This window comes from Gavialis gangeticus, unplaced genomic scaffold (genome assembly GCF_001723915.1).
Source record: "Gavialis gangeticus isolate Ggan-Ray unplaced genomic scaffold, GavGan_comp1, whole genome shotgun sequence".
In the NCBI taxonomy this organism is placed as follows: Eukaryota; Metazoa; Chordata; order Crocodylia; family Gavialidae; genus Gavialis; species Gavialis gangeticus.
This window is the reverse complement of record NW_017729024.1, coordinates 49,116,771-49,130,865: the sequence shown is the minus strand read 5'-3', so window position 1 is coordinate 49,130,865 and position 14,095 is coordinate 49,116,771. Positions and strand designations below refer to the sequence as shown.

Below are 14,095 nucleotides of genomic sequence, written 5' to 3'. Positions count from 1 at the left end.
AGCAACTGGGGGATAGTTGGTAAGAATTAATGTGGCCTGGGTAAGTTTTACATTACAACACGTTTGTAGTTATGAAATATCTATTTCTCACTGATATCTCTGCCACGAGTTATTAGCATACTCATGAATATTTCTAATCTATTTTTTTTAGAGAAATTTAATTAAAAGCATGTATTTCTAACCAAATGGAAGCCTCTGCTTTGAAAACAAGAATAACTCCTGTTTGAAACCAATTCTTGTCCCACTTCTAGAGGATTAAAATAAACACACACGCAACAGCCAAGGCATAGAAACAACTTGGACTCATATATTTCTAGGTGTGGTCTGAAACTGGAGCCCGTCATTTCTTTCCGAACGGATTCCAAATCTGACACAACAGATTCTCCCTTCCCTAATTAAAAGGACTGAACTGGGGGCTTCATTCTCATTCACTTCTCTACTCACTGACTGGAGCAGTGTTAATTTGGTTTATGTAAGGAATCCAAGATAGAGCTTTTGGTTGCTCACCATCTCTTTTGCATCAACCTAAACCCATACTGGCCACAAAATTACAAAGCAGCACAACAGACAATTGGAGCAAGCCCCATGTCCAGCACTTGGCCCAGTTAGCTGTGTCATATACTGAACAAGGCAATGTAGTAGAGCTGTGGGAGAGGACTTTTTAGAAGTTACTTTAGCTCAGTAAGTAGAGTAGGTTCTTGGCTCTCCCCAGCTGTATGAAGGATGATGGGAGCATTCACACAGAGTGCTCTCCATCCCAGAGTATCCATGCTCCATCTTCTCTCTCACTTGTATTGAGTGGCCAAAATCCAGTTTAATATACTGCAGATTAGGTTCAGTGCCTCTACCACTTTTACAGGGTTCATCACAAACAGTAAAACTGTCCCTCAGTATAATTCTACGGGAAACAATTAGGCATTAGGTGCAATTAATCTTAGTTTAATTCAAATTATTAGCTTTTTATTGGCTTTAAAACTGTAACCATGGTAACTGCATACCTAGAGAAATCAAATAATAGCAGATTCAGGGCTACAATGTGTCTGTATGCAGAACTGTGAACACTGAGTGGAATGTAAGATGCTCCAACGCAGAGGCGGTTCAAGGTGACTCTATGACTCAGAAAGACACTTCTAGGTCACAATTCCTCCTGCTTCCACTCCTTTGGGTGGGAGTTATCATTTCTACCAGGCCGTACCAGCAGCAGTGACACTGGCTTGGTAGTGGTGCCTGGTCAAATAGTGATTAGAGCCAAAACTTCCTACCACCCATATACTCTGAGACTGAAAAAGACAAGAAGGGGATAAAGGAGAAGGCTTACTCCCTTAGGTGGGTACATAATCTCCCTCTTATATGTCAGGCCCAGTTCATTTCCCTCCTCCACTAGCAGATTTATGCACAGAAGGACATTCCAAGAGTGGTTCAATCCCATTCGGTGCAGAAGCGGGGTACAGTTACCCCCTGCACTGCCCATTTCAGACCTGGGAAGGATCCTAATTGGGAATGTGCTGGGGTGGGGTTTGGGAAACAGTAAGTTCAGGGAGGCTGCAGGGGATACAGAATGTCCTTCCTCCAGCCCGGATTCTAGAAAAACATGCATCAGCCAGGACACCGGTATCCTTTTAGTGGCATCTAAGCTCCTCTGAGAGCTCTTCCTCTGTGGCACTAAGGAGTAGTGTTGGTCAGAAGTCTCCCTGGAACCAGGGCTCTAATGGGAAGGCAGAATGTCAGGAATAGAGCCAGTATCTCATAGGGTTTTGCTGCTCCCCAAATGTCCTAGCCAAATAGAGCTTGTTTTGTAGAACATTATTATTTTTCCAGTGGTGTCCACCCTGTGCTAGGTGCTTTTCAAGCACTCCAGGACAAGCCCTGCCCAAATGAATGGGTATGGGAACAACTACAGGGATCTTAAGTCATGTCTACAGGGTTAACTTACCATGAAAGAGGGAGCCCTCAAAGAATCAGTGTACCATGCTGCTCTGTGCATGTTGCCCTCACAACTGAAGTAGTATAGCTGTAGTTGCCTGGTGCTGTGGATATGCTAATTAGCAGGGGGCAGGCTAACTGTCACTGTCACTCAGCAGTGCTAATTACCCTGTTGGACATGCTGCACAAATGTGCCTACATTCTTTCCAGTTCAGGAAGTTCAGTTCATGCATAGCAGTGTGATGCTTGAATGTGCTGTTGTGTGGCAAGGTAAGTTAGCTATGTAGCCATGCACTTAGATATAATGTAGAGGTTGTACCTGGAGGGTGCTCTCAGGTCATGTAAGTTAATGCTTCTGTGTCACTGTTAGCATCTACATGACATTGAAAAAAAATATGTGGTAAACGTCTTGCCTTTCATGCTCCAAAATACAAGTAGTAAAGAGTCTTATGCATTTGCTAACCAGGTAAGTTGGAATCATTCAGTGAATATCCTGGCTGAGCAGATTTAAGGCCTGCATTTGACTGGCTGCACAACAGACCCATACCTCAAACCTCCCCTTTGAGCCAAATTGAGCGAGTCGTACCTTGTGGGGTACTTAAATTCCTGAGAGGGCCCACTGATTTTGGTGGGAATACTGGGGAGGAAAATGAGGAGCAAAGGATGGTAGAATTTCACCTTGTCAAGAAAACAGGAAGACTACCAGGGCTTTCAATGAGTACTGTGTCAGGCTACCTTCATTCCAACACTTTCAGTCTCCTGCATGCTCAGAAAGCACTGCACAAATTTTAACTAGACAGTCTTGCATGACTGCAGGGTGTTATAATGTTTCTAGGAACACAAGAGTAAATGATATGATTAGAAGGGATTTCAAAGGGATCAAGTACTTCTGACCTGGCAGTAAAACAATATCACCCTCCGGAAATTCCCTTCTGCAAGCCCAGTCATTTTATTATCCTGGCAAAAAAAATTGTACTTAAATTATTTTAAGGGAAAGCTCACCGGTATGTAGAGTTCTATCTCTGAGAAGGGAAGCAAAATTCAGCCCAGGTCTAATCAAAAGAGGCTTTCATTAAAATGGTATGATTTAGTACTTAAGTTAAAGTTAGTACTGTCCTGTGAAGCATGGTAAGCAGTATCATTATCTGTTTTACAAATGGGGAAACTGAGGCAGGGAGGTGAAATAGCTCCCTCAAGGCCACAACAAAAATCAGCACCAGAGGCAGGGTTGAAATCCAGGCCCTTCCAGTTCCCAAACTGGCCCTCATGCTTTCAGGACACACTGTCCCGCAGGTGGGACTGTGCGGGGAGCTACACTGCCTTACCCAAGGGCTGAATTTGGATTAGAAAGGATTCCAGTCGCACACGTACACAAAAAGTATAGGTTCTTTCTCACCATGAATAGAAAACAGAAAAATCTATGTACAGTCATAGCAACAGAAACCTCTTTGTTTGAACTGGCACTTGTCCCAGGTACTCACCGTGGCATATAAGGCTGAGTAAATGCTCAAAGCAGCATGTTTGGATGGAAAAGATCTCCTTGCCTTTTCTATCACCTCCACGTCCCCAGTGCAGATATTCCCATTGTTTATGAACTGATGGTGAGCCCGGCAGTCATTTGCTGTGTAGTTGGGTTTACACACCGTGAGAAAGTATGGAGCCAAGTTTCCAGTCACTACCTGGCCAGCATTTACAAATATGTCAGTGGCAAAAAGTCCAAATGCAAACACTCCTGCAAAAAGGTTAAAAACGATAAACAACAATTATTCAAAAACACTGAAACAGGTATCAATGGGGTCACCAATTACTATGCATAGAGCAGAGGTAAAGACATTAGATCACAGGTCTTACTATCAGAAGTGAGGTAGTACGAGTGCTTGATCCGGTCATCTTTCTATACACCAAGCTCCTGTTTACTTTAATAGGAGTTTCATGTTTGCATGACTGCAGAATTGATTCCCTGCAGCTCTCAAACTTCATACACAAATAAGCAAGCAATAAGATTACTGGCTAGTGAAACCCACAAAATGTGGTGGGAGACATGAATTAATTTACCTGACACCTCAATTTACCACATTCTTGCCATTTTCCAGATGGGAAAATTACAGCACACACTTTGGAAGCAAGTACTTAGATTTCCTGAGTGCCACTGTGAAACCTGGAGAATAGAGAGACATAACAGTTATACCAGTGTGGAATGATACTGGCACAAGCTGGTAGGATGTAACTGTTACATCTGCATGCTCTTATAAGGATAGAAGTGTAGCAGAACTGTTGTAACTTAAATCCTGTTTCATTCCAGGTTAAAGTTACAATAGTTAAGCTCACTTAGGGCATGTCCCCACATTCAGGGGCATGCAGTTGTCATGGCAAAAATAATAGTGGCACAAATTTCATGCCCCTGCATGTGGGGTTGGTGCAAGGCAAATTGTCCCGGGTGTAGTACTATAGGCTGGGGTCAGCACCTGTGCTGGGCCCAGCAGCCTTACCTGGAGTCCTGGCCTCCTAGGGCAGCAGTGGTGGCAACCTAGCTGTTCAAGCCCTGGCTGGCAGCCAGAGCATGGCTCTGGCCTGCCAGGCTCTGCTTCTAGCAGTTCACACTGCTGCTGCAAGTGCCATGCCACTTTTTGCAGCAATTTTTTTTTGACATCAGGATCTTCCAGTGTCAAATCTTGGCATCATGCTGCAAATCTGCGGCATGGAGAACTGGTGCACATGTGCCATGTGTGGTCTGCATCCCCTCAGTCAGGTTTGAGGTGCTGAAAGCTGGACATGCACACGCAGAGGGACACACCCTTAGGCTATAAACGGATGTCGCTTTTGTGCTGCCATAAACATTTTTATGGAGACACAAAGCAAAAGCAAATAGACATCTATGCTGCTTGTCATGCCACAAATGCCCAAATTGTGGCTGTGACAAGAGGTGGTATAACTTTGTACTGCTTTTTTATAGTACATATCTGCTTTATGGTGAGAGAGAGTGGGCAGCCCAAAACTGCCAGAGCTCTTCAGCCAGACTGGGAAAGGTGCTCTTGGGGCTTCAGGGCCCCAATCATGTATGCCCTGGGAATTTTCGTGCCTGCCAGCCCCAGAAATGCTCTGCAGGGAGATTACCAGGGCACGCTTTCAAGCTGCTGCACCTTGGGTTGGGGTGTGGCACCTGGAGCTGTTGTTCCACAAAATAAGGCCCTTGAAGCCCTAAGAGTGGCAAGGGTCCAACCCTGTGGGACAAGGGTGATGCCTGTTTTTGCTGATCAGTCAGATCAGCTGTGGAGAGACGCATCCCAACCTCCATTTTTAGCCCTAACCCACAGGAGCATGCCCAGGAAACCCTTCCATCCTAACAGCTGCTGCGCACTCCTGAGTGGCAATTCCTTCTCCCCTTTTGAAGTGGTGGAAAGTTATGTCTGTCCACAGCCTTAGTGTCAGCAGTACAGTTTCCCACAATGTACTCAAACTCAGTGGGACCTGCAGGGTCTTGGTATCTTTGAAAATCAATACCCTGCTTGTCTCAAGCTGGGTAACAAAGCCAATGAATAGTTTTGACAATCATGGCCTGAAATTCTTCTTCCAGGTCACATGAGAAATTGGTGGCAGAGCAGGAAATAGAAAGTATATCTCAAAGCCTGTGTTTTAACTCCAACACTGCCCTTCCTCCCTTTCACGTTTAACACCACTTAACATAAATTATAGATATTAACAATTTATACAGAATCTAGCCTTCAGCCTTGGCCTTATTCCAACACAGTCTAAAAGGAGTCTAAACTGAATATTATATCATTTTTTTCTCCACTTCTTGCCCTAAACTTGTGTCATATTACTATTTGCTGTTGTGTTTTTCCACCTAAAGACTGGCTACATTTCAGTGGTAGACAAATTAATTATGTAACCCGTGCCGATTTGACAGATTGGTTGATAACCGTAAATGTTTGCAACACGTTGAGACAAAGTATTATTAGTATTGCTCTGCAGTATACTAGAATGGCATAATTGCTTTTCTTTTAAAGCAGTTTATACTAACAAAGAATGAATCGTTATTAATGAATTCATAAAATGTTAGCTTATTTTAGAGTGATACCTGTTAACCATGTTCCCATGCTGTAAATGATGGTTATAAATGTTCTGTAGAATTTGCTGCTTAAAATATAATGTAAATTAATTAAGATTAACAGACTAGCCTTATGTTACATGGCACAGTGTATGTAGCCTGTGAGACACAAGCTACAGAACTTCAGGCCTAGGTTCTGTAGCTTGTGTGATGACATTTAGCACTCAAACAAGATGAGTAACAGTCTCCCCAAGTTGTAATACTGAATTAAAAAGATATAACAGGATTTTAAAATAACTATTAGGTCTCTTCATTTGTATTCTGATTTAGACTATTCAGGGTCATAGTTTCCTCAATAGCTATGAAGGCTAGGGGCTCTCACAGTTTTAAAATGAAAGCTAAAATTCTTCTGAATTCACATAAAACCAAGAACTGGAGCTTGAGAGAAAAAAGCAGCTACTCTTGTGAGACTCAATAAAATCCCAAGAGCTGGCAACGCAGTGGTTATATTTATTTCATTAGCTATCTGTGCTGGGTTTTTTAAATGTTGATGTTTATATTCAAGGTAATAAATATAGAGAACAGTGGCATAACTAAAAACTCATCAAGACAAGTCACCAAAGAGCCTTTTACATCAAATTAACAAGCATCAAAGCAAATGCCACAGATAGAGCAATCCATCACATAGCTAAGAGAAAACAGAAGGCAAGTAAATAACAGAAATTTCCATTTATGCATGCCTTGTCTACACAGAGGGGATAATGATACCAGCATAGTTATTCCTGTGAAAACTCCTACTGTAGATGTATTGGAAGGGTATAAAATGGGGTTGTTAACAGGGCAGCTTCCGTACAGCAGCATTGCTCAACCCATGGGTCAGAACCCAAAAGTGGGTCAACAAGCATATATGAAAGGGTTGCAAAATTTTTTAAAAATTGATTCCTCTTTAAAGGAGAAAAATGTGGGCAACAGTGGTTTTTTTTTTAAAGAGCTTTGATTGGTTAAACCAGGTCACTTTCCATTTGAGGTGGACACATTGGAAATGGTGGTTGAAAAATTGGGCTGAGGAAAGAACTGAGCACCAAGCTATGGGTATACAGATCCTCTGTCCCTTGGATCTTTTACTAACAGACTCAGCCAGATCATCAGAAACACCAGTTCACTTCATTTGGTCAGGGAGGTAATATTTCCTGCTACTTCTTCTCCAGACACTAGGGACATCCAGCAGTTGGTTTGATTCTCTGTGCGTAAGGAGGCTAGGCCAGAACCCTGAACCCAGCTGGTCCCAATCCAGTCATCCCTACAAGAAGTGTCACCTGAAGCAAGCCCAGAGCAGCACCCTGGTCCCAGCAGGGCTGAGGTAATCAGGGCAATCAATCCCCTGAAACCACAGGCAACAGGCCTACCCGCTCCAGCCCTTAAAACGCAGGCCCAGCCTGCAGTCTTTTTGTCTGAGCAAAGACCAAAGTTCTTGCTCCTGACCTTCTATGCACTTCCAGGCTGGTCTTCTGGTTTTGACCCCTGGCTCTGACTCTGGCATCCAGTAAGAGCTCTGGCCATTCCCTGATTCCAGTTCCCTGACTGTGATTCTGGTTTGACCTTCATCTCTGCCTTTTGGCTTCTGTTCCTAATTAACCCTCATCTTACCTCATCCCCAGCTTCAGTTTCTGACCCTGAGTTGTCCTGACTTCAGTTATGACTTCCCAATCTAGTTCTGACACCAGACCTTTCCAGATCTCCAGCTCCCTGGGAAACCAATCTGGACTACACCTGTGCTTCAGGTAACAAACCTAGACTGACCATGCCCCAGTGCATAACACAGTGCAGGTTAGGGCACATTCAGGTTTGCTTTAACTTGTATCAGCTGGAACATGTGCCCAAGAGTGCAGTCCTTCAGTCCAGAACTGCAGGTCTAGGGACAGACATTAAAAAAACCTAAGCCTGAATTGATTCAATCTTTGCAGTTTAGTCTAACCTGCAGAGCTTGAACCAATTTGCAAGTGGATAGGCATTCACTTTTAAATCAAGAAATGCAGGCTCATGTCTGCTGTGACTGAGGCTAGAAGCCAGGGAGGCACTAGAGCAGCCCTCCCTTCCCTTCCATAATACTGAGGGGGGCTGGGGCATGGCCAAGCCCTAACAGGATGTTCTGATTAGGGAGGGGTTTAAACCCCCACCCTGGCCTGCACAGTCCTTGGCTTTTCCTAGCTTGCTTCTCAAGGGGCAGGGAGTGTTGCCAAACTCCAGACCCCAGCTAGCACTCTGAGGCACAGGGGGGAAGGAGGAGTGGTTGTGTGCAGTGCATGCATCTGTTGATGATATTAAGCTTTTCAATCTCCCTCTCCCTGCTTCTTTATACTGTCTGCAAACCTGACAGGCAAGGGAGCCAGCAGAAAGCTGGTAACACAAAGCTTATCACAACCCATCAAGTAAACAAAACCCTTTCTCATTAGTTCAAGCTCTTCTTAAACAGCTTTTTTCAAGGAATGGAGGGACATTACTAGCTGATCTAATTGATTAGCTCCAAAATGCCCTAAGCAGACACTTTTCTGTCTGCCTTTGTCCCAGTGAAATTGGAGACACACACACACGACCATCTCTCAGAATTAGCTAGCATTAGCTAGGGGATGGTGTGACCATGACCAGATACTGGGAAGGGTCCATGCTGTGGGAGAGGGGAGGGAGGGAGGAAAGGGGGGAATCCCTGCTTGAGCAGTGAGTGGGAGGCAGGGGGAAGCCAGGCAGATGCTGCTGTGCCTGCAGTCCTCTACCCCCTTCACAGCCAGCCGGAGCAGTGATAGTGCTCCAGCTAGGGAGGAGAAGGACGGGGCCAGCCCTGCTTTCTGGAGCAGACAGCCCAGCCCAGCCCAGCCCAGCCGAGTGCTGAAAAGCATGCTGGGATACTGGGGGACTCTGATTTAACTTAAACCAGAAAAGGGATTGGAACAGAAGTGCCATAAACCAGTTTGACCCAAATCAGTTAAGTTTGATACTACATTCAACCAAGTTTATCTTAAACCCATTTCAGCCATTTTGAAACTAGTTTATGTGCACTAAACTTATGTTCTGTTACAGGTTTAAACCAGTTTATGATCCTTTAAACCAGTTTATGTGTAGCTTTTGTCCCTAGTCCTGGAGGTTAGCATACCCAGGCATGCTGCTGCCTACAAAGCACACATCCAGAAAGTCTGCTATCTGAGGGGTCCAGGAGCAGGTAGCACAGAGCCAGCTATTCATCAACCCTATTGGGGAAAATCTCTAGGTCCTTTGTGGCAGCAGCATAGAATGGATGAGGAATGTGAAAGTGAAAAACAGACCCTACCCCTGTACCTCCATTATTCATCACCATGGGTCTGATCCTGCTCTGACTGAAGTCAGTAGAAATTTTATCACTGATGTCAGTGGAAGCACAATTGGGTCTTTATCCCTGATTAAACAGAAGTTGTTGAACCAAGACTTTCCCTGCTGTAACAATGTCAGTGAATCACACTCTGGAATTACACCAGAGATGAATGTGGCTCATTTTGTTTCATGTCCAAAAATATTCTGGTTGAGTTATTAAATTTCATATCTACCTTGTGCACTGAACTCCTCAAAAGGGTGAGTTTGCTATGATTGTTATTAATTATTGAGCACTGTAAATGCACTTACACTGTACAGTACATAAAGAAAAACTCAACCTCTGCTCCGTGGGCATTACAGCATAAACCAATCAGATAAAAGCTGAGGGACAATTGGCACCAGGTTTTTAATAAACCACCTGGCTTTTTTCAAATTGGGCTCCTTCTATGACCTGAAGCTAGTCCCATCTCAAAGCAGGGCAGGCGCCCTGTCCTTTTTGACATGTAGTAAAGAAAGGTCTCAAACTACTTTATAGAAATGGATGGCTCTAAGACCTGGATTTTGATCAATGCTCTAACAGCACAGTATGTGCAAGTTGGCCTGTTTTCAACTGCCACAGGCTGCAGTATCAGAGGTAAGGCAGATTTGGCTACAGCTTAAATCTTTACTATGCCTTTATTGTGATGTATATTGATCACTGTAATTCCCCCTTTTGCAACGCTGCCAAACTGTGCTTTATGAAAATTATAGCTATGTGTAGCCATGAATTCAGCTGCCAGGGTTCTAACCCTCACAGAAGATAGTTATTACATATCAAATGCTCCCAAAATACTTCCAGACGGGTTCAGTCATTATTGATTTTAAGGTTGTAAAACTCATGGATGTGACCATCAATGCCAGAGCCCCTTGGTAGCTTTTATATCTAGGGGAATAATTTATTTCCATAGTCACATCACAGTCTAAAATAGTTAAGTAACTGACTGAGACAGAAATTCAGTGATGGGGCTGCCATGTTTTTAAGGACATGGATGTCATGGACTTAAATGGAAAGCTAACAGGCAATGGTGCTTCAGGGGTTGGGGCTCCACTGAAGTTTCTGATGTAAAGACAAAGTAAATATGGTATTAGAAAAATACAGTCGCAATGAATTCAGACCTGGTCTAAGACCTATAAATAAGGCTCCAAGTACTTGTTCTTTGGAAGGCACTTCTCAAGAGGTATGCAAGGTATTCCCTCCCCCCATCATTGGGACTGGTCTCATTTTGTGACATTCTCTGCACCCCTGGGTCCAGAGAGCCAGGGCATGAGCTTGAGCCCAAATTCAGGATGAAATGCTAAGGGATGTTAATTCTCAAGCCACAGGGCATACCTCTTTCCCTAAGGAAAAGAAAAGAGATGCTCAAAGTCTGGCAGTGTACAGCCAGGAACAGAACAGAAGTGGCACAAGGTCAAAGGCCCAGATCCTCAGTTATACACAAACACCCCACAAACAGCTCCGGCAGCACAGAGACTTTCAGTGGAGCAGAAATCCTTGAAGTCTTGCACAGAAGGCTTTCTAGGTAGTATCCGGTTGGCATAAGGGCTCCACGTTGTGTTTTCTCTCAGCAAAGGGACAACCAGGAGGGTGAAAGTAAATGAAAATGGTGAGCACTGCATCATAGTAGCCAGTTTCCCTTTCTCTGTCTCCCCCAAAGCTGGCAAAGCTCCACTGAAAGCAGAGTGCTTGTCAGAACAACACTGAGACTGCTCAGGGCTTAAGACCATTTTTATCCCTGCTGTTCCTCTGTTTCTGCCCTGAACACCGGGGATCAGAGCTGTTCCCTTTTTTCTTTTTCTGGGCACAGTGGACATAAAAACATGTCCACTTTTTCTTCAGTAGTAAAATCTTCACAACACAGTTCTGATCTCTCACTGACATCTCAATCCTATTACTACTAATACTCCATTTTCCTCCAACAGCTGTCTTCTCCAGTGCATCTTCTCCAGGCCTCTCTGACTCCAGTGACTCAGCTGCTCCATGGAAACTCTGTGGTACAGACACTTGAACAGGAGCTAAAAAAATCACTTATTAAATAGAAAAATAAAAGTCTGTGGGATACACAAGAGCAGCTGAGAAGACAAGGGGGAAGAGTGGGAAGCATGTAGGTGGAAAGGAAAGGAGAATGAGGAGGAAGAGCCCTTTATTACAGGAAAGCACACAGCCCTGTACATAAAGTGACAAAGAAACAATGCGGTGAGAGCTTTTGGTGCGACATCAACAGCTCTGTCCCCATGAGGCATGACTTCAGATTTTCATTAAGGTCCATTTCCTTAAAACCCACAGAGGACTCTCTATATTTGTCTTGCTGGGTTTCATCTACTACAGAAACCATTTGTTGTCTAACCCTACAATACCTGTGAGGTGAGAAGAACTCAAGGACAGGGAGCCCTGGCAGAATGATGGGCGTCATAGGAATACTGAACTTCAGTTCATCTTTGAAGGCCAAATGTAAGAATGTAAGTGCCATTCTAGGTTATGCCAAGAGTCCATCTAGTCCAGTATCCTGTCTCCAACATGGCAGAAGTGGATACTTTAGAGCAGGAGTGTCAAACTCATCCAGCCCTCGGGGCCAGATGAGTGTTGTTGGTGGTCTGTGGACTAAACTGGGACTGACCCCCTGGGCAGCATCTGTGGTGGTAAGAGCAGATGCACACTAGACCAACCCCCTGCACACTGCAAACAGCACACTCCCTATGCCAGCCCCAGGGGCTGGCACATACTGTTTGCGGTTGGACCTGGTGCTGCAGACAGCACACGGGGTTCGTCCAGCGTGCTGTATGCAGTCCGTGCCCCAGTTCCCGTCCCATGTGCAGCACTGGGTCTAGCCCATGCCACAGGCATCACAGATGCTGTGCCAGCCTTGGGAGCCATGTGCACAGCAAGCTCTGGGGCCAGCATGTTCTGCATGGGGTTGCGGACTGTCTGTGTGCACTGCTGGCAGTGCAGGGGGCTGCCATGAGGTGCACATGGGTTGGTCCAGTGACCCATGGGTCACATTACAGCTCCACGGGCTGGATCTGGTCCATGTATATGTTTGACATTCTTACTTTAGAGGAAGAGCAGTGAACTGTATATATCCCCTATTCATTACCATCTCTGGCATCCACCATTATTGGAAACATCTCCAACCATTCTGTTCAACAGCTGTTAATAGATCTGTCATCCATACATTTGTCTAGTTCCTTTTTGAACCTGGCCATGTCATCTGCTTCTACACCATTCTGTGGCAATGAATTACACATTGAGTAAAAAAGTACTTTCTTTGGTTAGTTTTAAACCTGCCCCCTTTTAATTTTAATAGGTGCCCCCTAGTTCTAGTATTGAGGGACTTGATGAATAACAGTTTCCTGTTCACTTTGTCCACACCCTTTATGATTTTTATAGACCTCTATAATATTCCCCCCTCAGCCTCCTCCTTTCCAAACTGAAAACCCTAACTTTTTCAGTCCCTTCTGGTATGGCAACAGTTTCATACCCCTGATCATTTTGACTGTGTTTCGCTGTACCTTTGCTAATTCTACTACATCCTGAGATGTGCAGACAAGAACTTCACATAGTATCCAAGACGTAAACGCACCATAGCCTTCTTCTGCGATCCTTTGGTTAGCTCCTGCTCGTGCATACACCAGCTTATGATGTAATCCCACATGCTCTACTGTAGGAACCATCTAATACCAAGATGCTAAGTCTTCTTCACCAGAAAATCACCAAGCTCTTCACAATGGACCTCTGCACCATTATCCCCATTGTGCAGACAGGGAACGCAGAGCACAGAGACATGAGAATACCTGTTTGACACTGCACAGCAGCTTGGTGGTAGAGCAGTACATACCAGCCAGACCACCTGATTCTAGGATGGCCATTGGTCCTGTTTTATACCAGACTCCTGTTTTTAAACCTTTTTTCCATTTTTAAATGAGGAATGGACTACAAAAATTCCTATTTTTCAATTCATTGGTGGAAATACATGTCAATCGTTTGTCCTCACAATTCAAGTGGCTGCGACTAGGGGTCTGGTGGTACACAGCCAGGAGGAGCAGGGTTCTCAGCTAGAGAAAGAGAGAGGAAAGGAGGTGGCCTTTTTGTGGTGGCCCCACCCCTTGCTGCTGACTGGCTGAGAAGGCAGCAGCTCTACTCCTCACACATGATGACTGGCCCCTCACCAAGGGGATGTCCTGTATTTTGGGGATGCATCAGTGGCCACCCTACCTGAGTCTCAGGTCTGTGTCCTAGCCTCAAGGCTGAGTTTCCTGAACTCCCTGCTTCAAGGAATGAGAGTATGACAGAAAAGCATGACTGCATTAGTCGGGGTGCTGTATCAGACTCTACTCCCCATATAGTCAGTGGGAAGTCTGTCACTGACTGCATGTGGTAAGCTTTTTAGAAGCACTCACGAAGTGAGCTCTACAGCCACCTACAGGGAGCAGGGGAGGGGGAGAGGCAGGGCCAGTTGTGGCCTTGCCCCCCCACTCCCCGCCCCCGCTCTGTCCCCTGTGTCCCTGCCATCATGGCTGCACGCTCCCACCTGTCCGAATGCTTGTTCGCAATCTGACTGGCTGTTTGTCAGCCAATCAGAGCACGAATAAAGCATTATGGACAGACAGACAAATTAAGGCTTTTATAATATTAAAATGTTATAATGCTTACGGGTCCTGACCTTTGCACAACATATCACGCCCTTCTTACAATGTATGTTCCCAGAGATTTCATAGACATTTGGGCTGGAAGGGACTCCAGATGAT

At 44.8% G+C, this 14,095-nt stretch overlaps 1 protein-coding gene across 2 annotated transcripts in view; it reads right to left on the bottom strand.

Moving 5' to 3' along the window:
• Nucleotides 1-14,095, bottom strand: part of PLPPR1 (phospholipid phosphatase related 1) — a 296,435-nt gene that overhangs the window by 18,255 nt on the left and 264,085 nt on the right. For both annotated transcript variants that reach the window (XM_019517067.1, XM_019517068.1), the window contains one exon: nucleotides 3,405-3,655. In XM_019517067.1, coding sequence (XP_019372612.1) covers nucleotides 3,405-3,655 — 251 coding nt within the window. The remainder of the gene's footprint in view (nucleotides 1-3,404; nucleotides 3,656-14,095) is intronic.